The sequence below is a fragment of the Merops nubicus genome, unplaced genomic scaffold (assembly GCF_000691845.1).
Source record: "Merops nubicus isolate BGI_N331 unplaced genomic scaffold, ASM69184v1 scaffold8035, whole genome shotgun sequence".
Classification (NCBI taxonomy): domain Eukaryota; kingdom Metazoa; phylum Chordata; class Aves; order Coraciiformes; family Meropidae; genus Merops; species Merops nubicus.
The window spans coordinates 19,134-43,933 of NW_008610192.1; the positions used below are offsets into that span (position 1 = coordinate 19,134).

General features: G+C 37.2%; 1 protein-coding gene across 1 annotated transcript; it reads left to right on the top strand.

Annotated features, from left to right (window-relative positions):
• Positions 1-948: 948 nt before the first annotated feature.
• On the top strand, positions 949-15,378 carry ZNF148 (zinc finger protein 148). Its single transcript, XM_008940823.1, has 6 exons — positions 949-1,288; positions 2,499-2,624; positions 5,660-5,783; positions 6,446-6,529; positions 12,392-12,510; positions 12,859-15,378. Exons 1-6 carry the CDS (start codon positions 959-961, stop codon positions 14,446-14,448), a joined length of 2,373 nt encoding a protein of 790 aa, XP_008939071.1. The 5' UTR covers positions 949-958; the 3' UTR covers positions 14,449-15,378.
• The last annotated feature ends 9,422 nt before the right edge of the window (positions 15,379-24,800 follow it).

Below are 24,800 nucleotides of genomic sequence, written 5' to 3' on the forward strand. Positions count from 1 at the left end.
GGCATCCACAACTTCCCTGGCAACCTGTTCCTGTGTCTTGACACCTTACAGTAAAGAATTTCTTCATGGATCTCATCTAAATTGCCCCCCTTTCAGTATAAAACTGTTATACCTTGTCCTATCCCTGCAGCCCCTGCTAAAGAGTCCCTCCCCATCTTTCCCATAGGTCCCTTTTAAGTACTGGAAGACCACAAGAGCCATTTCTTCTCTGGGCTGAAAACCCCCAACTCTCTCAGCCTGATCTCCTAGGAGAGGTGCTTCAGCCCCTTGGTCACTTTTGTGGCTCTCCCCTGGAGGGTCCCCTCCTGAGCAGGCCCACGTCTTTCCTGTGCTGAGGGCTGCAGAGCTGGATGCAGCACTGCAGGTGGGGTCTCACCAGGGCAGAGTAGAGGGAACAAATCACCTCCTTTGACCTGCTGGCCGTGCTTCTTTTGATGCAGCCCAGTGTTCTCTCCCCTTTAGATATTAAAGATGTTGCAGCAGCTAAAGTATGCCCTGGGGTAGCAGCAGTGAAAGGGCACTTAAAGGACAAGGAAGTAGAGAGAACAGGACCAATATGAAAGAGGCATTTGTAGAAGACAGTCAAAATGGAAAAAGGGACAGAGTAAAAAGGGCACGTAGAAAAAAACAGTTTTGTAAGGTATGGGAAGGAAGAATTGGCTATCACTTAATTACCAGAATTTTGCAGTTATCAGAAGGAACTTGGGTTTGAAACTTTTTATTTGAAAATATTCAATTGTGTACCCATGCATGTGTGTGAGAGGAGAATCTTTTCATGTTGAAGCAAGATACTTGACTTCTCTGCTTTTATTTGGCTGTCACTTTTAGGAGTGTATGTGTGTCTGTTGAGTACTGACTGAGTTCTTATAAAATGTTTTTGCGTAAAAACTTTTAAGCAAGAGCACCAATTGTAGATGTTTACTATTAAAACTTTCTTTGTAGGTTATTGCACTTAAGAATGAACATTGAAGACAAGCTGGGAGGATTATTTCTTAAATGTGGTGGCATAGACCAGATGCAGTCCTCCAGGGCTATGGTAGGGATGGGTGCGGTATCTGACCAGTCCGGAGTGTCGGGAGAGCGGCAGGAGGCGGTGCTGCAGGATCGGACTATGGCCCACCCCGAGATTCTGGCAACAGATGAAGTGTTACAGGAGAGCGAACTCCGGCAGCAAGAGATGATTTCACATGATGAACTCATGGTCCATGAGGAGACGGTAAAAAACGATGATGACATGGATACGCAAGATAGACTTCCTCAAGGGCTGCAGTATGCTGTTAATGTCCCTGTAAGCAACTTCTTTGTGAAATATTGGAGAAATTACTAGGCAGCTTGATCTGGCAGTCTGATCCTACTCTGGCAAGAACCTATTAATTGCTTGTTTGGATTTTGATTATCAAAATATTTATGAATGGATGCTATTTATGAAAATGTCATTTGCCTCTGGCTGTGGATAGATTTTGCCAATTAAGTATAATCTTTAAGTATCTGTTTTATAAGTATTTTATAAGCAGGCTGTTGCCATAGAATTAATGCATTAAAATGTGCTCTTTTAAAAATATTTTGTGTTCAAGGGTAACTACAAACCAGAATAAACAGCGTTATTAAAAGGTGCATACTGTTTATGCTGTTCATAGCACTATTTAGTTTCTTTTGCTATAGGAAGCATTTTGTATGTTTTTGAAGTATGTGGACGCTTAGCAATTGCATTCACACTGCAGGTTGGACTGTGACACTTCATACATGACCATAAATATGCCCCTCCTCGCTACGTAGTAGAAGGTGTACCTCAGCTTTCCCAGAGAGAATATAGATGACTTCCTTTTGAAAACAGAGCATCTGTTTCAACATCATACCCTCCAAACATAAAGGATAATTACCAGGACTTTAAAAGTAGATAGCCTTATCCACGGAGAATAATCTTCAGAAAGGTAGCATTATTAAACCACTACTCTGTTAGCTGTAGATCAGGTGGTTCAGGTGTCAGAAAAAGAGTATCGCGCTCTTTATTAAAGCTTACATTAGATCAAGAAATATTTTTTGGAAAAAAAAAAACCCAAACACTTCATTAGTACTGTTCTTCTTTTTTTTTCTTAAAGAATACTTCTGTCTTAAATATATAATAAACTATTCTGTTAAATCTTGCATTGACAACAACATGGATTAAAGTAAAATAGGTGTGAAAAACTGAATGGTTTTACAGATGGAAGTGATTTTAATATACGAACTGATCTCAAAATCACCACAGGTCAGAAGGAAAAAAGACCTTGGGAGATGAATGAAAGGATACATCAAAATGTCACTGTAGAAATTAACTATGCCCTTTTTATTTATAAGACTTATTATTCCTTTCACTTAAATTTCTGAAAGAATGAAGCCACAAGATAATGCCCTTAGAAAAGGTTTTCTGTTTCAGCAGTTTGTCATCTTCTAAAATTGAAAAGTTGCTTTTCTGTAGTGAGAACCTTACCTGAAACTGGCACTTGGTATCTTAACAGATCAGTGTAAAGCAAGAAATTACCTTTACTGATGCATCTGAACAACAGAAACGAGACAAAAAACAAATACGAGAGCCAGTAGATTTGCAGAAAAAGAAGAAAAGAAAACAGCGTTCACCAGCAAAAGTAAGACATTGATTTGGCAAAACCAAGATTAAAAGAACCTGAAGATTTGGTTGACTATGACTAATTTCATTAGCATTTGAAGTAGTTAGGCTGGAAATTGTTTGTTTGCTCAGTAAAGATGCAGTTCTGAAGTTCACCAGAGACCCAAAACAAAACCTGATATAACAGTGTTTTTCTTTGAACTCTTTTTAGTAACATGAACCCTTGACATATTTTAACATCTGTCTCTCCAGGCAGTTCTTTCTCCAAATATTTTTTTTTTTTTTTTTAAATTATGAGTCAGTAGCTTTGTAGACAATTTATAAATCATTACTCTGTATCTATCGAATAATAGCTGTGCTTTTCTGTGAGCCTGATAATTTTTTATGCTTCATGCATAGCAGCGAAAAGTTTTTAAAAAGAAATCTAAAACGGTAGTTTTGAAAATTCTAAAAAGCTTGCTAATATATATATAAAATAATTTACCAATAGGGAATACTCCTGTGGTCATAATCATCTTCATATATGTATTTATTTATATCAAAGATTCTTACCATAGCTGCTGGTTTGTTACTTCAAAATTTGTTTTTTAGATCTACTCATGAAGAATATGTATCCCTGTATGTCTGAAACCAATTTTCTTCTATTGAGACGCACTTCAGATAAAACCAGAATCATTCCACCTCATGAGGTAGCAATGTTATATCTTCTAGTAATTCCCCAAATCAGTATTAATCTTCAGACTTAAAACAGAGCATATACAAGCTGCTGTGATAGGCAAAAATCAGATATTATCACACAGCAGCATTAAAATAAGCCTGCGCTGAAGTCAACCCAGACTGTGTATACACTGAAGGAAAACTCACCGTAAGGCCAAGAAAAACTCCCAAAACCTCCTTTTTGTTGACCTGGGAGTGGGACCCTTCAGTCCTCCTCAAAACATTGTCAAATTAGGTTGCACCTCTAGTGTTCTTGGGCAGTAGAGCAATTGTTTCAGATTGGCTTCTGGAAGCAAGTTCCAAATCCTGTGCATCCTTCTCCCTTTGATAGAAAAAGGATATCTAGGTTGAGTATGTCCTCAGATCACTTCCATGGAAACATGACAAGGTAGGAGAGGCATGAGTCCCTCTTTCTACAGACACATACTTGCATGCTTCCTTTTTATTTCCTGTCTGTCAGTGTTAGTCTTTTGAGATGACAAAAGACTGAAAAATTGTCAGGAGAATTGTTAAACAGGTACTTTCTCAGGTCTTTCTCTTCCCCCTTTTTCGAACTTTCCAGAGTAGAAAGGCAGAAAGAAACTGGAAGACTGACATAGGTGAGAGCCTACTGCAGTTTAAATGAGTATTCCCAGAGTAATGGGGTGGATTTTCCACCCAAACAGCAGCTGGGGCTTTTACAAATGGAAGTCAATTAAGATACTGAAACATTTTAAATTTTATTTTATATTTATGTAGTCATTGTATAAATAAAAAGTCATTAGCTTTTATGAATCTTCCCTCTTCCATGCACACAAACACATATGCACACATGCACAGACCTACACACACACACACACACACACAAGCTTTTTTGTTGCTTTTATAAGGAAAATGGCACTGACAAAGTTAACTTTCTTCATTTAAGAGGTGGTACAATCAATAGATACATTAAAGACCCCAGGTTTAGGATAATGGTGAAATTATGTGTATTTTCTGCACATTTACTTTAAAATTTCACTATAACCTATGATAAGCATTTCATAACATATATTTATTTTGAGTAATCAGTCAATGTTTCATTAGTCAGTGTTTCATTGTTACAGAACAATTTTTATAATTGTCTCTCTGTGACTTACTGGAGCTGTAACATACCAGTCTTACAAACGTATGAATGTGCTTGTCCTTCAGAGTGAATGCACAAGAATTTGTTAGCTCGAGACTTTCACTCTTTCTGAGTTTTGAAGCAGCAGAATTAAAACTTGTTTAAGTAGCTCCTACAGTATATGCTTCTCTTGCAGAGATACTATTTCAGTTATTGACTCTCTCTTTCTCATCACTGTCATTATCATAAAACCTAAAGCATCATAGCTGATCAAACTGGAGATGTGTTTCCCTAGCAGACTTTTATTTTTTGTTAATAACAAGGGACTAAACTGTTTTATTTAAGGTTACTTAAGCTCTTCTTTGTAGTTCTGTTTCCACTTAAGTAAGACTTCTGGAAATGTAATTTGTTTACTGGTTTTCTTATTCTCTTGCCAGAGATAGTAGAGAGTTTGAGGTTTGCTTGTTTACTTTTAGACGAATTAGAGAAAACCTGTGATGAGCTTTATTGTATAAGGTAGATATAGTGCAATTTTTTTTGTTTAATTTTTTTCAGCTTTATATGACAATAGTGGCTTTGTTTGACAGCAAAGCAATTGAGTGTGGCAAGTTGAATTCGCCAAGGAGATGCTCTAATTTGTATATTTAGTGAGCAATACTTTGAGTGAAAAACCTGAAGAGGGAGAAGAATAATACTATTTTCTTGATTGTTTGGCTTTGGGGTTTTGGTTTTTAAAATATAATTTTGCCTGTAGGACTACTGGTATTATGTAGATGTAGCTAATTTGTCTGGCTATCCTGCATAAGTTTTAATGCCTTTTAGCAAACATATACAGTTGTGATTTGAAAAAAGAATATAACTTCATTTTTCCTTTAAAATATGATTATTCATGGTTCAGTGCCCAGAGGTGTTTGGTTATTTTGCATCTTTTCCAACAGGCGGACAAAGTAAACAGTAGCAATAAAGTGACTGGTCTGTGCATAGGGGAGCTTTAAGTTGATTTTCCCATGAGCTGCTTTTGTCTCCGTCCTGTTAAAATATCTCTTAATACACAACGAGACACAAGTTGGATTGGACTGCAATTGGAAACGTGTACTGAAAGCCTAACACGTAGCTGTGTAGAAATTAGCATTGTTTTATCTGAAATATTTACATTTTCTGCATAAAAAAAAATTAATGTTTTTTTTTTTTTGTAGTTAATAAGACATCTTTAGAGGGTAGTGTGAGAACAAATTTTACTCTTTTTAAAATAGATCCTTACAATAAATGAGGATGGATCACTTGGTCTGAAAACCCACAAATCTCACGTTTGTGAGCATTGCAATGCTGCCTTTAGAACCAACTACCATTTACAGAGACATGTCTTCATTCATACAGGTACTGCTTGACTTCAAATTTGTCTTTTCTACTATATAAAGAGTTGTTTACTTATGTTAAAAATGTTTTCAGCTCTATGCGAATTTCAGTTTTAAGAGTGTAGCTAACTTGGCATCTAAGCTTAGAGATTCCATGCACCAAAGTGTCAAAAGAATACCAGAAAAAAAAAATCAACATATGTTTAATAAACTGAAGACCTAACTGTTTACAAGGTTTCTTTTCTTTCCTTATCAGAAAGTAATGGGTTGACTTGTAGCCTAAGTGCCAAAATTGATCCCTTTGTAAAATGTGCTTCGGCTGCTTATTTGCCTGATGAGGTATCTCTCTGGTTGGAGAAGTGAAAAAGGTACTTACCATCATAATAGCTTGTCAGTATCCTGAATGCAGTCCTGTGCCAGCATCGTGATTGATCTTGTTCATGAGGAAATTACAGCCATTTCAGGTCACTATTCCGTGCTAGTCTTAATGTGACTCTTAGGCTGATGGAAAGAACTCTGCAGTTCATATACTTAGTAAGGCTAATGGGTTTTGGTGTTAGAGTATTTTTGGAATTCGCTCAGATGCTGGTTTTTTAATAGACGTTTTAATATTCCTCAAAAGTAGTTATCAGAAACAACAGTGTGTAGTTATTAACTTATGGATGTGGAATTATATTGTTCAAGGTGAAAAACCATTTCAGTGCAGTCAGTGCGACATGCGTTTCATACAGAAGTACCTGCTACAGAGGCATGAGAAGATTCATACTGGTGAGTATAGTGCCTTGAGTATCTTTACTGGCGTGCTTAAAAACTGTTTCCCCACTCAGGCAAGGTTTCTGGTAAATAGGTATGCAGCCTGAAACCCTGATGTAGTTTGTTTTAACTTAACAGATGTTATAAAAATTCAGAAATAGGTTACTTTTGTGCTTTCCACTTGCTCCACTTTTCTTTGGCTATAAAGAGAGTAGAAACTCTGGTAAGCAGATCTGAAAGTCGTATTCTGTAAATAACCCCGGAGTAGCAATCCTGAAGCTTGTGCATTCACAGAAGTTAAGGGTTGTTAAGCAGTTCTAGTTTTTGTCGTAACGAGTTAATTCAGATGACGGGGATTTCCAGATTACATTTCAGTAGATTTATTTATGTATTTATTTGCTTATTTATTTTGGAATTTGATGGAAAAGCGCCAGGACTAAAATGGCCAAAATGCCTAACCTCAAAGGTATTAGTATCAGCTTTACTTTTACCCTCCTTTTTTTTTTTTTTTTTAAAGGTTTAATTCAGAACTGTTCTAAAAATAAGGGCCTTAGTTTAAAAATATGCAATATAGGTCAAATAAGGCCTGAAGTTTTAAGCCAAAGAGAGTTAAAGTTTATACATGTTTATTTTTTTATCTTCTTGCACCGCACAAAACCACATTCTTTAACAGGTTTGGCTTCATTGGGTTTTTGGCATTTTGGTGCATGGCCTTTCAATCCCTCTTTAAATATTTTGTAATATGGTCCCTTTGGACTAGATGCCAATTTCTCAGCCTCTTTTTCAGAAAAGCAGAGCTGGTGAATGTGCACAGTGTTTCTTGGCTGTAGCGTTTAAATGGATATGAAAGCTACTAACACGCAGAGCAGTGTGTGCATGTGTAAGAGTTGAGAGGGAGAAAAAACTCTGCAAAATGAATTTTCAGAGCAGTGTACAGGGAGTTACATGCACAAATGCCCTGTTGTTTATGGGATTTTTGTATCCTAGGTTGCCATGAGTCCAGACTAAGTAGGTTTCCTTCAGCCAGTCAGCCACAGAAGAGTTCTCCATTCTTCTGTCCAATGTCTTTGTTCTGCTCCTAGTCTTTCCTCTGGCTCTGAATTGGTGAACCATGCTGCCTCCACTTTGTGTAGATACTATTCTTGAAAAGAATGCTCATTCACTCTATTCCATCTGTCTGCCCCCCCCCCCCCCCCAAAAAAAAAGGCAAAAATTTAAGTGCGGTCTTCACATTTTTCAGAAGTTTTGGGTTTTTTTTACATGAGGATTATTCCCTGTACGTAGCTTTGAAAATGAGAGTCTGGGCGATATAGTTAATTAACGTTTGACTGCCAATATTTTATAAATGGATTTAGTTATCTTTTTAAATTCAACTTCTAGCTCTAATGAGAATTCTGGGTTGATTATAAGCTTTGGAGGGAGGGTGTGGTGGTGGGGTTGCAGGTCTTTTTTTGCCAGCTCTTACATACACTAGTCCTTGTTTAGCAGAGAAAAAGGTGTCATTTAACAAATTAACTATATTGTTATCTGACTTTTTTAGATAACTGTTTTCCTCCTCCTTTCCTCAGCATCCTGAGGTATAGTTTGGTTGTTTCTCAGAAAATTGAAGATGGTGATTGTGCTGAAATTGTTGAATTATGGGTATTTTCCTACATGAGAACTAGTAGATTGTTAGGAGTAAAACATGTAAAACCCAGCTTCTGGGAGCAGAAGAAGCTTTTTTGAAGTCTGCTTAGTTAGCAAGTATTTGACTAGTGTTTAATTTTTGGCCTGGCCCAGTTATAGTGTAGCTAGTTGGCATCCTGCATACCTGGCTGTGCTTTCACTGCTGTGTGACTGGGCTCACTGTGTTCACGACTGGGCCTTAGCTGTGTGGGTAGTGTTACTCCATTGTTCAGGACTGCAGAATTGAACCCATCCTGAAAAGCTGCATTTCTAGCTTGCTTCTTTCACCAGAATATGAGCAGTGGGTCTGTTTTACTTTGTTGGAAGATGTCTTTCTATTTGTTATTCCTGCTCTTCTAAAAGAAATACTCCCTATAAACTCAATACTGTATTTTTTTCTATTTTGCATTTTTCTCTCTCTGAATGACCACTTCTAGCACTAGCTTTTATACAGTGTTCAGAACACTGAAGAACAGAATGTTTCTCACTCTTTTAAAGATGTTTATAATTTTTTTCATTTTATTTTAACCCAGTTGAAGACAGTGGTGGGGCTTAGAAGCCCCATTTTGTGCCTGTTACAAGCCCTGAATTTACAGGTGCTCCAGCTAGTTCCACTGTGATTTGAATTCAGTTCTCTGAACCACTTCTTCAAATAAAATGTTACAAGGGAGTTAGGAAGCAATCAATGAACAGCAGTATTCTGTGTAAATAATTCAATAGTTGCATCTAAAAGCAGACATTGCATTAATACAAAATTCGCTTACTAGAAATAATTGTACGTAGAAGAGGGCAGCAGCCCTAGAACCCTGCTGCTAAACTTGGCACTAATGATACAGAAAATCACTGTTTCAGTTGCAAGAGAAGGATGAGTCCTTGGTACACAAATATTATGTTTTGAGTTTACTAGGCTCATGAAGATGCCGAACGTGTTTTTTTTCCCCAGTATGTCTGCTTTCTTTTTGCGTAGAGATGTTTCTACACACCTTACCCACTCATGCATTCATGTGTCCCCATTCTGTAACCCACCCTACTTTCCATTTTAAACACAAAAAATGACATTACATTTAAAAAAAAGTAAAGAAACATTGGGGCTCACAATTCAAGCACCTTATTATTCAGTCATGTTCCTCTTTTTATTGCTGCCTTTGGTATTTTATAGTTTGTATTCTGCTTTTTTATATTTTAACATGCCTGAGAGTTTATGATTGTTACAGCCATCATACACATAGTCTTTGTATTACACTTTATAAATAGTTCTACTGCTTGGTTTAATAGATTTCCAGCATAGACACAAAACATAGACTGTTTTCATAAATAATGCACTTAATTATTGTCTTCTTAAATTTCACCTCTTTTTTTCTACATCTGATTCTTTCCCACTCACCAAGATGCTTCAGAAGAATGTCTTGGATTCTGTCTACATTTGTAAAAAGTTGTTTTTAATGATCTCCTCCATTTGTGATAGATCCTGTTTGAAAAATAAAAAAAAATAAAATAAAAAAATTGGAGAAGGCATCTGAAGTTTCAGGCTTCTGCTAGGAAGGAATTATTATAGAAAGCACGTTTTCATATTAATTTTTAAACTTTTTCTAACATTCCTTATGAAGATTAAAGCAAAAATGAAGTGTGGTATCACTTTCACAAAGTGTTTCTTAATCTTACTTCCAGAGTCTTCTGCAATTCTATTGGAAATGTCATTTTCTGTGTTGTGCTGAGTATTTCAAGGGCAGTGTCCCCAGACTTTTCTTCCTGTTGAGGCCTGCCCAGCAGTGCCTGCTTACGAACTCTCAGTCTCCAAAGTAGCTGAACCTCATAACCCCTGTTTAGCCCTATTTAAGCTTTGAAGTGGGGATAGGTAGCTGCAAGAGTCTTCTGCCAGCAAATAGCCAGCTTGAGTAGGCAAATGTTAAAGAACTGTGACCGTTTGTTTACAGGAATGGGTGTGAGGCTGAAGGTAAGTGTATTAATGAAGTGTTCTGCATTTCCTGGGTTAGCAGGATAGCTTCTTAGAGGACTCTTCAAAGCCAGAACAAGACTGAGTTGTCTTGTTTCTCTGACTTGGTTTGGCTTCTGTAAGGCTCAGGATAGTTTTCATTCCAAGCACCTGCTCCTTTCTCTAAAACAAGTCTATGGTAGTGGGAAAGCAAACTCCCAGACCATGTAAGTAGAGTTGTTTGAAGGGGTGATTTAAAAGAAACACAAAGTAGAGTAGTGGAGCAGAGAGGAAGAAAACAGTGGGTAACAAGGGTTAAGTAGTTAGCTTTGGGAGTGGAAGAGTTCCCATGTGTTAAACAAGAACAATGAGACCAAAACATCTTGACTCATCTTTAAAAGTGAAGCCAACGATTGGAATTTGATTAAGAAAGTCTCTCAACAGGCTTGGTGCAAGTAAAACACTGTAGTAGCAAGGTTGCCTAACAAATAAAGAGTACATGAAGAATGAAGCTGGAGTTTGAAAATTAAGAAAAAAGCAAGAGAGGAAGATTTTCTTACAGACTGTACAAGAGAGGATCGTATGATAGGTGTTGTAATTTATAAAGGGTGCTGGAAAAAGGAAAATTTTATGGTGATTATTAATTAGCAAGAAGTGGTAGGTGCTCATCTCTGACTAAATGTGAAAGAAGAGTTAGGATGATGAGTTTGTGAGCCTGTAGAAAAAGAACTGATGGAAGCTGAGGGATCTTAGGAGAGAAGATAATTCGATTTAGGAAAGCATGAGTCTGAATAAATTAATCCAAGAAAGGATAGGCTGAGAAGCCACATGGTAAGAAGTAATAATTGGAAATAGGGCATGGACTTGCAAAGAGAGAGATTTAGAAATTTCTTGGAATTTTGAAACTCTGGGCGTTAATGACCTGACTAGGAGAAAATGTGTGGGCAATGCAGATATTTTCCATCTTACTTTCTGTAAATATTGGCATCTTATTTTATTACTGTATTTCCTTTTGTAGAAGGATGTGGCTAAATATCTCTGTTCTTAATGGAATATGTACACTAACAACCTTTTAAATAATACATTAAAATTTATTAACATTTTAACAATTAATTATGAGTAATGAATTAGTTCATAAAATAATTTTAAAGAACAAAACTACCTCAGAAAAACGGAAATAGTCTGCATATTTCTGGAAGCAAAAGATAGGTGATTGTATCCCCAAAATCAGTGCACTGTCTACAGTGTCCAGAACAAAGAGGATGTTGACAGATGCTGCCAGGACAATCCCTGATCTCTGTGAGTTCAAAAGATTTCATAGTAAACATTAAGAGAAAAGATTACTGTTGTTCAGGCTGAGTTCTATTAAATAATAGTGAACTTTTGTAAAAGCAAAACTAACTTTTCAATACACTTGGAAATTTTAGGTTTTGTCAGAGAAACCTACAAAATAAAAATAAGGAAGATGCAAGGCAAAAGTTAAAAGAGATAAAAATAAAGTTATTCCACGTTCTCAAAGAATCATCACAGGACTTCTTTGTGATGAAAAATAAGAGAGCTGAAGATGAGTTCAAGCAAATATTTAATGAAAGTAAAAAACAAACCCCAAAACCGAAGCAAGCAAACAGAAAAACCTGCAAGTATGCAAACACCAGTTCAGCTACAGAGGTCTCTTGTTTTCAACTTAATTTTTAAAATAAAACAATTTTAAATTAATAAAAAAATAACTGGGTTCAACTAAAATAGTAGGATTTTATTCAGAGCACTTATTTCAGTTCTATGTACAGATACAGGAAACAAACCATGGAAAATACAGAGCACCCTACAAAACCATGAATTCAAAGTTTGGAAATGCATAATTCCCTTCTAGAAGGGATGGGTTTGAGTTAATGAGTTGGTGAGAGAAGTGAGGTATTTTTATACGAATGTCTGCCCTAAAACCCCCACTATGTGGCTGCAGTTCAGGGAGGCTGCCTTTGCAGTTCTTAATTTGCTAGGTTTAAGACATGTATCTCATGTACATTGCAAAGAGAGGGTAAGAATTTAAAGGGGATTTTTTTTTTTTTTTTAGTGTTAAACCTTAGAATAATTTTGAGGCATCAGCTACTGAGTACTGGGAAAATAGTGATGTGAGCAAGCCCTGTGTTGGTTTTTAGTAGCAAGAGACTAAATTCTTTTCTTCATTAGTACTAATAAAGAACGTAACATTGACCTGGTAATTGCATGGAAGAACACTGATTTATTTGTTTAGATTAACATTGCTACGTGTTTTTTATCAGGTGAAAAGCCATTTCGTTGTGATGAATGTGGTATGAGGTTTATTCAGAAGTACCACATGGAAAGGCACAAAAGAACTCACAGTGGAGAGAAGCCTTACCAGTGTGAATATTGTTTGCAGGTAAGATGACTTAGTGAAACCTTTCACAACTGGAAACAAAACCAGTCAATTCCCAAGCAGTACAGATAGTACTCCAGGTGTTGTAGTCATGTGCATACAGATAAACATGTAACTGATGTTTTTTTTCTGTAAAGGTTGGGTGAGTCTGGTGCACAGGTGGAGCAGAGTGACAGCCTTCTGCACTTGATTTTATTGATTACATGCTGTTTGACACTTTAATAGAAATTGGTAAACCAGATGAATGAACTGCCAAGTAAATTTCTTAGAATGAAAGGTTTCTTTTCTTTCTGCCAATATATTTATTTTTTCTATAATAACAATAATAAGGATAATAATCATCTCTTGCAGTATTTCTCCAGGACAGATCGAGTGCTGAAACACAAACGTATGTGCCATGAGAACCGCGACAAGAAACCGAACAGAAGTGCCACCAAAGTTGGCTTTTTGCCATCCGAGGAAGATTCGGGTTTCTCCACACCTATGAAAGACAGCTCCTTGCCAAAGAAGAAAAGGCAGAAAACAGAGAAAGCAAAATCTGTGGATAAGGACGGTACGGATAAATCGGAACAGAAGAAGGACAAAAATGACTATTTGCCTTTGTACTCTTCCAGTACTAAAGTAAAAGATGAATACATGGTAGCAGAATATGCTGTTGAGATGCCACATTCTTCGGTCAGTGGAACGCACTTAGAAGAAGCAAATTCCGGAGAAATACACCCACCTAAGCTTGTTCTCAAGAAAGTTAACAGCAAGAGGAGTCTGAAACAGCCACTTGAGCAAAGTCAAACCATTTCACCTCTATCTACATATGAAGACAACAAGGTTTCAAAGTATGCCTTTGATCTTGTGGATAAGCAAAGTTTACTGGACTCTGAAGGTAATGCTGACATTGATCAAGTTGACACATTACAGGAAGGGCCCAGTAAACCTGTACACAGCAGCACTAATTATGATGATGCAATGCAGTTTCTAAAGAAAAAAAGGTATCTACAAGCAGCTAGTAATAACAGGGAATATGCCTTGAATGTAAGTACCATAGCATCTCAGCCTTCAGTAACACAGGCGGCTGTGGCCAGCGTCATCGATGACACTGCTACAGCCTCCATATTGGACACGCAGGCACTGAATGTGGAAATCAAAGGTAACCATGACAAAAACGTCATTCCGGATGAGGTGCTGCAGACTCTGTTAGATCATTATTCGCACAAGGCTAACGGACAACACGAGATATCTTTCAGTGTGGCTGACACTGAGGTGACCTCTAGCATATCAATCAATTCTTCTGAAGTATCTGAGGTCACCCAGTCTGAGACAGTTGGAACAAGCTCTCAAGCGTCCTCATCAGATAAAGCTACTATGTTACAAGAATATTCCAAGTTTTTACAGCAAGCTTTGGACAGAACTAGCCAAAATGATGCCTATTTGAACAACACGAGCCTTAATTTTGTGACTGATAACCAGACTCTTACAACCCAGCCAGCATTTCCTTCCATGGAGAAGGTCTACACGTCTATACCCGTCAATAGCTTTCGATCGGGAATGAACTCTCCATTAAGAACAACTCCAGACAAGTCTCATTTTGGACTAATGGTCGGTGATTCACAGCACCCTTTTCCCTTTTCAGGTGATGAGGCAAATCATTCTTCTTCCTCCTCTACACAGGACTTCTTGGATCAGGTAACTTCTCAGAAGAAAGCAGAGGCACAGCCTGTTCACCAAGCATATCAAATTAGCTCCTTTGAGCAGCCCTTTAGAGCTCAGTACCATGGGGCAAGAGCTGGAATATCATCTCAGTTTAGCACTGCCAATGGACAGGTGAACCTTCGGGGACCAGGGACAAGTGCTGATTTCCCAGAATTTCCCTTGGTGAATGTAAACGATAGCAGAGCTGGGATGACTTCTTCACCCGATGCCACAACGGGCCAGACTTTTGGCTAGGAAATCTTTGTAAATAATACTGGCACTTTAGAACACACTTATCAAAAGGGGGTTGCTCTGTGTAAGATGGAGTTCTGTACAGCTTTGAAGAGCGCTGTGTTGAAGCAAGAGTAAGCTGATGTTAGCAAGACCAATACCTGCTTTTTTTTTCCCCGGTTAGTCACCAGTCATTGAACTGCCTGATGTTGGTGCCCTTATCAAAGGCAGTTCGTTATTCACTTGTTGAAATCCAGAAAATATTTTACCTTCTATGAAATTTAAAATAAAATCCCCAGGTAAGAGTTTCCCCCATGATTGTTTCTTTACTGGTTTACTTGTATGCTTTGGGAGGACAGTTTGTTGTCTGATACTATTCATATTGTCATTTCCAAGCTTGTCAGCATATTCGTTGCTCTTCAGCAGGGAATCGGCATGTACTGAACACAAAGAATAAACAGTAAGTTTCAAAGTCAAGCAAATAATGGCTTTAAAATTCGACATTTTCTAAAAAAACAATCTTCCATCTCTCTCAACAATATTTTTAGATCACGTGCCCTTTATTTCTTCTTTTTATTACCTTCAGTTGTGTTTGGAGGAAACAATGAATTCTGATAGGCTAACTCTACTATTTAAAAGTCTAATTAATTTAAAATACTTTAAACACTTTTTAAGCAAAATGCCTAACTGCTAAAGCCTTTACTTCATTCCTGAAGTAATGTGTATTATTTCTTTGTACAGCAGAATCTAGATGTAACTTTTTAATGACTTTTTCATACGCGGATATCAAGATTTTGAAGTTTTGGTTAAAATACTCTGTAGATGACATTCCCAATTACATAATGCTTACACAAACTGTGTATTCCAAGATTTAAAAGCTTAATTGTACCTTACCCTACATACTCATAATGATTAACATAGAGCACTTAGCCAACTTGATAGTTTTTGATTTCTCAAAAAATAAAACCATTTTTAGTTTCAATATGGTTGCATCATTTTCATCTCATACAGCTCCAATAATTCTTTTTGAGATACTTGAGACTGGGTATTTGTAGCTTCTGTAAAAACTGTTTTAATTCTGCCTAGGATTTTCACAATTCAGATCATTAAATTTATTGAAGTATCCCCAAAAGCTGAAGAAGTGGGTATTCAAATTCCCGATCTTTTTAGTAGTTGCTTAGTGAAAGTCAGTACAATTTTACCAACCAAAATAATGTTAGTGAACAGGATTTCTCTTTTCCGGCATAGGCGAGTGATGAGAAGTTTTCGTTGCATTTCACAGCATAAATAAACCACAAAGTTTATCCCTGTACCATGAATATGTTTTTTTGAGTAGTACTTTGTCTTGAAGTATACGATATGGTACGATAAGTAGTTCTGTGTGCTTTTTTAAGGTGGTAAGATTTGAGTAGCATAACTATTGTGTAGTTTAAGTTAACAAGTTACAGATTTTTTGAACTGTATGTTCATCCTATTGCACCTTCCCTAAAGGGACACTGTCTGGTAGTTTAAGGCAGTTTAAGCCTCATGTGGGCTGATTAACCAGGGAAAAACACACACACACACACACACATGTATATATAGGTATGTATGTATATGGTGATTTAAAAAAAAAAATTAGGGTTGCATACATCCTTTTACAGCACTATTGCTAGCTGGTATCTCTCAGATGAAGCCATCAGCTAGGAAAAAAGACTATGTCTCAAGGAGCTAAAATAAATCCTAGTTATATCTTAAAGAAAGGACTTGAGCAGGACTTACAACAGTTCCCACCTCTTCCCAAAGCAGTAGCAATATTTTTCTTAATTTTCATTGCTGGGAAACAGATCCCACTCTGTCTCTTTTCCCCTATAGTAGCACTATTACAGCACTGACTTTACTTGGTACAGCTGAGGGAGAAAGTGCATTTATTACCCATAGCTTGCTTCTTGTATTGACAAGAAATACAATTTATGTAAACTTCTTACTTAATACTTTTGTATAAGAAAACAGATTCTGTTTTGTTCATTGACCCTGTGTGTAATATAGGAAGGTGCTTCAGCGTGCTATGACTTGACAGTAATTTTGTCTGAATATTTGGCCCTGTGTTAAGAAGAATGAGCATCAAGGGAGAAAAGTAAATTCTTTATGGATTATTAATGATACGTGTAAAAGAAATTTCTTTGAAAGAATATTTTTAAACTGATTGATGTCTCTCTGTTTTTTTTTCCTTTATGGTCAGTTTGATTTTTTGACTTTCCATTCTGTGTTGCACAGACATAATACACACGGCCCTTGTACCCCAGGAAGCCGCCTCTTGTAACACGCGTTTCACTTCCAGTGTTTCATTTCCATGCCATCCTAGCTTGTGCTGCCTGAATAACACTGTGCTGGCTTCTTTGTTCTAATGTCCTGCTGCTGCAAGTAGATGGCCATTAATAGCACTACTTGTTATACACAACAAGCAGCAAAAGCAAATTTAAAAAAAGAAAAGGGTAGATTATTACTGCACTTCTCTCGCCCCATAGAGAGATAAGAGGAATAAAGCCTCCTCCCTAAGGAGATCGGCTCAGCTTTATATTAAAATGTTACTGGATTGATACTCTGCTGTGAGAAGGTGACTGGGGAGTAGCTCTCATTCCCTGCCATCTTCACCCTTGGGAATTGCTGCTTGGGTGTGTGAGGGAGCAAGCTATTGTACAGAGTGGAAGAGCCGGCTGTGCCCTGGGGCAAAGTGGGAATCATCTGAGGAACTTGTTCCTTATGTGGCAGCTGGTGCCCAGCCTGCTGCTGAGCCCTCACAGCTACACCCCGTGCCTTAGGACAGGTGAGTCCCCGTCCAGCCCACAGGGACTGTCTCCTGCGGTTCTGCCGCATGTACAGGTGGAGTGCTGGCGTGAGTAGTTGATCCACTGGTGCTTGAAGCTTTCTGTACTGGAGGAGTTAACCCAAGACACTGACACAATTTCCTGAGGACATGCCCTTTTATTCTGGAATCAGTGTTTATGTAGTTCTGGGAGGTTTAACTAAGTAAAAAGCTCTTGCTTGTTTAATAACTACATTATTTAGTAACATTTTCCACTGCTCATGTTTTGCTGCTTTTAATCTGCTACAGATGCACATGCTTCATTTTGATCTAGTCACTGTTGATGTTTGTTAGTTTTCTGTGTATGTCTGGAAAGAAGAGACTTGGGTTTTGTGTTCTGTCTTGTGCTGATTCTGCTCAGTGGTCAGTGTGGGCTGGGGTGAGCATTTCTGTTCCACGGAGCTGACAACAGATGCTCTTACCTAAAGGTCATGCAAGCACTAAATGTGTGTGTGTGTATAAGGCGGAATCTTTTGGGGATGTCTCCTAGTGGTGGAGCAATGATGATTTTAAGAAAGAGGAAATTGGTGACATTTATTACCAAACTATATCTATACGATACATGTGTATATATATAGACGCACATCTTGGCAGGCCGTATGTTGGCCCTAAATTACTTGACGGTGTCCCTTTAAGCATGAATCCTTTGGTATGTTTTACCATTAATATAACAGACAATGAAGGAATCAGCTTGTAATGGTATACTAATAGGCATTTACATTTTCTTCATTTGATTTGAGAATGAATTAATTATAAATTACAAGGTTTGGGGAGAAGGATTAACCATGTGTATTACTGTATGTTGGTTTACAAATAACAACATAAACCATTTAAATTGGATGATAAAACAACTTGTCTTCTAGTGTTGTCTTTAGGAAAATTGTGTTTCAAGAGGAAAATAGGACAGGAAAGTATTCGTGTGAAATAACACTTGTATGCTTTTTTTTATTTTTATGGTACTTGTCAGTTTTTTGAACAGTGGGAGCTTTTCATTGTTAATTGAGAAGTACAGTAAAATCTTGCTAATTCGCTAACCACTAATCAGAGCACCCAATAGGTTTATACATCCTCCATGGTCTCTTTACCACCTCTCTGCAAAGGTCTAAAAAGTACTGTGGTGAGGTCTCCTCTTAGTTACTGTACTGCTTCACCCGAGTATACTATGGAATCTATACGAGTATACTGGGAGGTACAAGGAGTATAGAAAACTAAATTACAGTTGTCCAAATAAATGAACAAAGTACATTTTGTGATGCAACATCCTTGCTTTTGTTGCCTCCTGCTTCAATATTTTCAAAATTGTCATTTGTAAAGGGTTTCTAAGGCATCGCTGCGAATTATTGGGGTTCTACTGTAACTTTTGGAGTTTATTCTGAAGTATTTGTGTTCTCCTATGAAAACTTTCCACTTGGACAGATACATTATATGCCATGCTTGTTCAGAATATTTTTATAGTATTTGTATCATATGTAGTAACTATTTGAAATGAACCAGAATATTTGGATGAATCCACACTGAATTTTGCATTATTGGATTACTTATGTATGTATATTTGCTAACTAAATTTTCTGAGTTTTGAGAGCTTTGATTTTTATTCTTCTTTGTTTGCTTGTTCTAATACCGTTACGAAGCGCAGGGAAAATCCTAATGCCCCTGGGAATCTGTTTGGAAATTTTAAGAGGCAGAAATATGCTCAAGCAGTCGGTACCAGTACACATGTGAACTTTCAGATTGCATGGTTGGTCTCAGAGCAGATGAACAGTGTTACAGTTCCCTAGTGTTAAATGTTTTAATAGAATGAAGCCTTGTAACTTTGAAAGTTCATTCAACTTACAGTAATGCATGTTTTTGTTAGGCATGTGATGCATTTAGCTAAAACTCAATTTGCAAAGGACAAGTACTAAGAAAGTATTACTGCTAATGAAATGTCTTTAAGTTAAAATTTAAACTTTTCTTCCATTTTAAATTGCTTTGTGTCAGGGAAATAACTTTATAGTCGCTTTTGCTCTACTTGGCATATAAAACCTTACGTTTCCTTTTTAAAATGACATCTTTTTGGTAGGAAACAAACTGAGGCAAGCAAACATTTCTAAGAGTTGTTTCTTGCTTTCCTTAATCCAATGGATGGAAAGGTAATATTGTGTAAACAACATTATTTTATTTTTTTATGCGATATCGTGCTGTAAATATGATTTATCAAATAAGGATGTACTTATGATTGAATCTCTGATTCTGCGCAGCTAGAGTTTATATATAAATATAAATGTGTCTTGACAATCAAGGACTTATGTCAGTCTTCCTTTATGACGTTTCTTATTGTTATGCATTCCATTTGTTTGACTTGAGTATTTGTATTGTCTGTAAAGTATGTACTGTTTTTATAGCTTGTTTAAAAAACAAACAAAAAAGCCTGTAAATAGGTAGGAACTGTAGGGCTCTGTCAGAAGGCGTGTGATGATGTACTGTTTGTAAGCAATAATACATGGCAGTGCTAACTTTACAAGTAGCATAAGGATAAGTTCCAAAAATTCCTTTGGGTGTGAATAGCCTTGTTTGATTAATGAATATTCTTAATCTTTTTTTTTTTTTTTAATAAATAAATTCAAATGTCCTCCTGCTGGAGTATATAACGTTTACACAGCACAATTTCAGTCACAGAGGGGACAGTCTTTAGATCTATGGCTTCATCCGTACACACTTTGAGTAAGAAATGAATGGCTTGGCTGCACTTCTGCAAGAGGAGGAAGACTGCAAAAGTTGAATAGCTGTGTCTCTGAGGGATGAGGGATACTATTCTGCTTCTGTGCTGATTCCTGGTAATTCCTCCACTTAAATTGGGAGTCTTTTAAGTCCTGATACCGAACTGATGAGACTTGTGCCTCCAGTAGAAAGGAGTAGTTCTCTTCTTATTTCTTATGCAGAGAAACAGGGAACTTACAAGTCACCTCTTTGTTTGAGTTGCATATTTTTCAAATTATGAGCTATGAGATGGGTTTATTCCGATAAATAAATGTCAAACTTATAGTTTGAATTGAATAGCTATTAGACTGTACAGAGCAGCATAATTATTTGAACAATGATCACTGCTTTAGAACCCCCTACCCCCAATTTATAAATGTATATGACCTACATTTTATAGAAAAAAAAAAATGTTTTTAAATGCTAGTCATTTATATAATACGTGCTTTGAAGGATTTGCTAGTCCACTTCTGTCAGTTTTAGTACACTGGTATCTTTTATATGTAATGTATGCTTTTTATTATTATTATTGTAGTAAAGCATTTCAGTAGGAAGAATTTTGCAACAGTATGAGGGGTTGAAATTTTCATTGTCAGAAATGAATTATACTGGACTTTGTCTGTGTAGTCTTGTCTTTCTTTTAATGCTGTTTGGAAGGGAACTTGGTATTCAATAAAGCAAGTGACCTTTTATTTTGAAGGCATACTATGTAGTGCTGAATTGGATCTGGAAACATGATGAATTTCAAGACAGAGAAATTAATACAGAATCTAGTGTACAGAAGAAATTATGTTATGAAAAATCTGATGATATATAGTGGAACACTGTTACAGTGCATTTCTGATATAGTGTTATTTTCCTGAAGTCCATATGACTTCTTTGTATTTCAATTAATTAAAAAAAAATCCATATAGATAAATTTAGGATAATAGGTTTATTTCAATGGTTATGCAGTATTTCTTTATCCTACAACCTCTATTCCGTCCCTTTAGTATCAGACAAAAGACCATAACCTGAATTCCACCAGTAAAAGTATGTATATAGGTGAGAGATGGCTTTGTAGGAACCTGAAAAGTATGAATTTGTATATTCCTTATGTTTCTGACAGAAATCAGTATGTGACTCTGTCTTTATTCCTGTGAAATGAGGAATTTCCTGATATCAAGAGAGGGAGTGTGTGTGTGCGCGTGTGTGTGTAGGTACATTAAAGATGTTTGGGTCTCATGGCAAAAATGATACAAGTATAAAAGGATTTATTGTAGTTCGACACATGAGTTACATTTAATATGTAAAAGAAACATTTAAATTTCATATTTCAAAAAGACTAAAATAGTTTTGCAGGAAACAAAACTATTTGGATAGCAGGCTTGACCAAATGAATTTTTTTGGTTAAACTTGATATATTTTAAAGGAATCTATTTCTGCCTTTATTTCTGCCCTAAAAGCAACTTAAAATATTTTGGGAGTTATTCTTCCTGTTCATTTGACTGTGAGTGTAATTTATATCATGGTTTACAAAATGTGGCATGAAGGATTGGATTGTTTTATCTGTATAATACAATGAAAAATTGCTTTTTTTTAACATAATCATGGTGAATGGTATTGTATCTTAGGATTGATTTATTCATTAAGTGACTTAATGAGTTTCATCACTTTTGACATTGTTTTCATACAGTTAACTTAGTCTTTTTGGGTTTATAATACCCTTCTATGTATTGTGATACTAAGGGAAGTTATGTTTTTGCTTTATTTTTAACTAAACTAATAGTTTGATAATTTATATTTGCAAATGATGCATTTTAAATGTGGTCACATGCTGTTTGAGAAATAAAAATATAGAATACTGTTTTATGGATAGACTTAGTATTTTTCATGTTAGATAATTTCAAACAAAATCTGCTTTCTTAATGAGACAGATGCAGGCGTGTAAAGAGAAGCATCGTTGTGCAAGAACTGAAGTGGATACTCTCAACAATTAAATGAAATATTTAAATATTTTATTTGAGCCATGCAAAACTTCTTTGAGTTTTCTTCCCTTTTGGATCTCCCTCTTGCCTCCTTAGATTATATTAAACAGAATATCTGACCTTAATTTAAATCCCAGTCGTTTCAGAAGATCGCACTGGAATCACTTTAACAGAAACCCCTAGTATTAGGCCAGCTTTCTTTCGGTGATTTTTATTTGCACCAGGGGGAATTTATTCCATGCCAGCAACTCTTCATGGAAATGAGAATCTGGACTTTGTTTTCATCTCAGTTATAAGACGGGTGAACGTTGATTAATCAAGTTTCAAGTGTATTGGATAACAATACTCTCTGGGTGCACTATGTCGTTTTATAGTGTGTGTAGTATACAGGGGTGTTACATTGATTTTTCTATCAATGAAGTGAATATTTTAAAAATAATGAAGATCATACCATTTATGCACTTGGACAACCAGAAATGTGGCCCATGGCTTTAATTACTGATAATTGAGGGGGGGAGTTGCCTTTATTTCTTCATGTATTAAAGGCATTGTTAGCCCTGAATCTTTTGGTAGGGTCCCTTCTGATAAAGACTTGATTTTTGTGAAGTGCGTGGCTCTGTTGATTTTACTTTGTGTAAAAACAAGTTTTGTATAAGAAAATGTTAAAAGTCACGCAATACCTTTTAAAGAGAAAAAAACCCCAAACCAACCACAACAAAACCAACAAAAACCCAGAACAGTCTAGTGAAGTTCTGTGTTAAGATTTGAGCCACGACCAGCTGAGCACTGCAGAAAGCTGGGTGGCTCTGGGATGTCAGTGGCTCCACTCTGGGTGACTCTAGCCCTGTCCTGGAGCCCACACCAGGGCGTTCTCCACCAGCCACCTCGGGGAACCTCCTCTAGGCATTGGTGGCTGCCAGAGAGGAGCTTTTTGTCTGGCCTTAGCCTAAACCGCTTCTGAGGATCTCTAACCCAGCTGACTGAATTCGTGTGGTGGCAGAGAAAGGGCACTCAAGAGATTTGCTCTCGAGCCTTACCCAAGGTCCAGCAGCCTGAGCAGGATGGCCAAGTGCAGCCACAAGGCACTAAACAGACTAAATTGGCACAGACATTTCTGAAATTGGCCCTCGGAAGGTTGCCCAGGCCTGCTTGGCTGTGGGAGGCCATAGGCCTTGCTGCCTCGTGGTGCCTTCATATACTGACCAAGTATGGAGTGAATACAGCAACATGGCTTGATGTGACTTGGTTCCAGTATTGCTCCAGTGTGCACGTTTTGGTACTGCTTTTTAAAGTAGCCTATCAAGGATTTAACGTGGTATGTTAACATCCAGCCAGTATAGTAACTACTTATAATAGTTTTGGGTTCATTAGTTTTAAATTGTGGGTGCACTCTACAATATGCCCAAGCAAGGAGTGTCAGTGTATTCAGCCACCGTGCTTGTCTTAAGCTTTATGTTTACTGACGTTAGTTATACTGATTTTTGTTTTAATTATGCAGTGGAAATAACTAATCAAACCTGATACTTTCTGCTTATTGATTTTCATGATTAAAATTATCAGACAATAAAGTGATACTGAAAAGAAGCCATTTTTCAGTATTTTTGTGTTAAAACGAATTGCCAGAACCTCCCTTCTGTGTTGAGTAAGAAAAATAAGCCATGAAATTATCTTTTTTTTTTTTTTTTTTTTTTTGCTAGGAGAAGGAAACAGTTTTCTGTTAAAATGATTGGTTATTTGTTTATTTAGAGGGCTGAAAAAAATTTTCTCTCTCTCTCTCTGAAATTCACATTTTTCTTGCACTGCACAGGAGCAACTATTTTGTAGCTCCAGAATAGGGAGCAGTTTTAAGTAGGGAGACTTGGAGGTGAATTGGTTTAGGAATGCAGTCTGGAAGTGTCCAGTTTGTTGATTATCTTCTGCATTGCGCTTGCCAAATCAACCCAAGATCATTCTCTATGGAATATTATTTGCTTTTTTTGTCTGCTTTAGTTGTGAAGAGATGGCATGTACAGAAGAGGGCTTTCCACTGGAAGAGGGGGTTAGAATGGAGCCTGTGCGTGCTGTCCCTTCAGAAGCCAGCAAACCTGCCCTGGTCGCTCAGGTAAGTTGCCTCCTCCACAGCATCCTTCTCCTTTCACATCAGGGCTGGTCTTCAGCTTCATAACATCCCTGCTGCAGCATCTGCTCCAGCTTTTGAATTTCAAAGGCGGTCGAATGTGTCCAAGTACGAGGCACTGGCAGAAATTAAATATGGCCATTTGGTGAGGTTCCATCCTAAAATGTGTGTGTGCACACATCTCTTGCAGTCTGGCCAACTACATCATGTTTGCCTGTGTTGGCAGCTGGGCACAAAGAATCACAGAGTGGTCTGGGTTGGAAGGGACCTTACAGATCATCTTGCTCCACTCCCATTGCCACAGACACCTTCCACTAGACTTGCTCAAAGCACCATCCAGCCTGGCCTTGAACACTTCCAGGGAGGGGAGTTCTTTACTAAAAACTTTAGTATTTTTTTAATAGTGTTTCCTGTAGTATTAAACCAGCTATAAAGTCATCAAAAAGGACAGGATCCAGCTCCTCCCCCATGATTCGTACTTGCTGCGTGTTTGCTGGCTATACACGTAACTGCTGGTTTTTCCACTTGGAGTCCATCTCCTTGGTCATTATTGATGACCTGGATGAGGTGATTGAAGGCACCCTCAGTAAATTTGGAGATGACACAAAATTAAGTGGAAGTGTTGATCTGCTGAAGGGTAGGAAGGCTCTGCAGAGGCATCTGGACAGGCTGGAGCAATGGGCTGAGGTCAGTTGTAGGAGGTTTAACA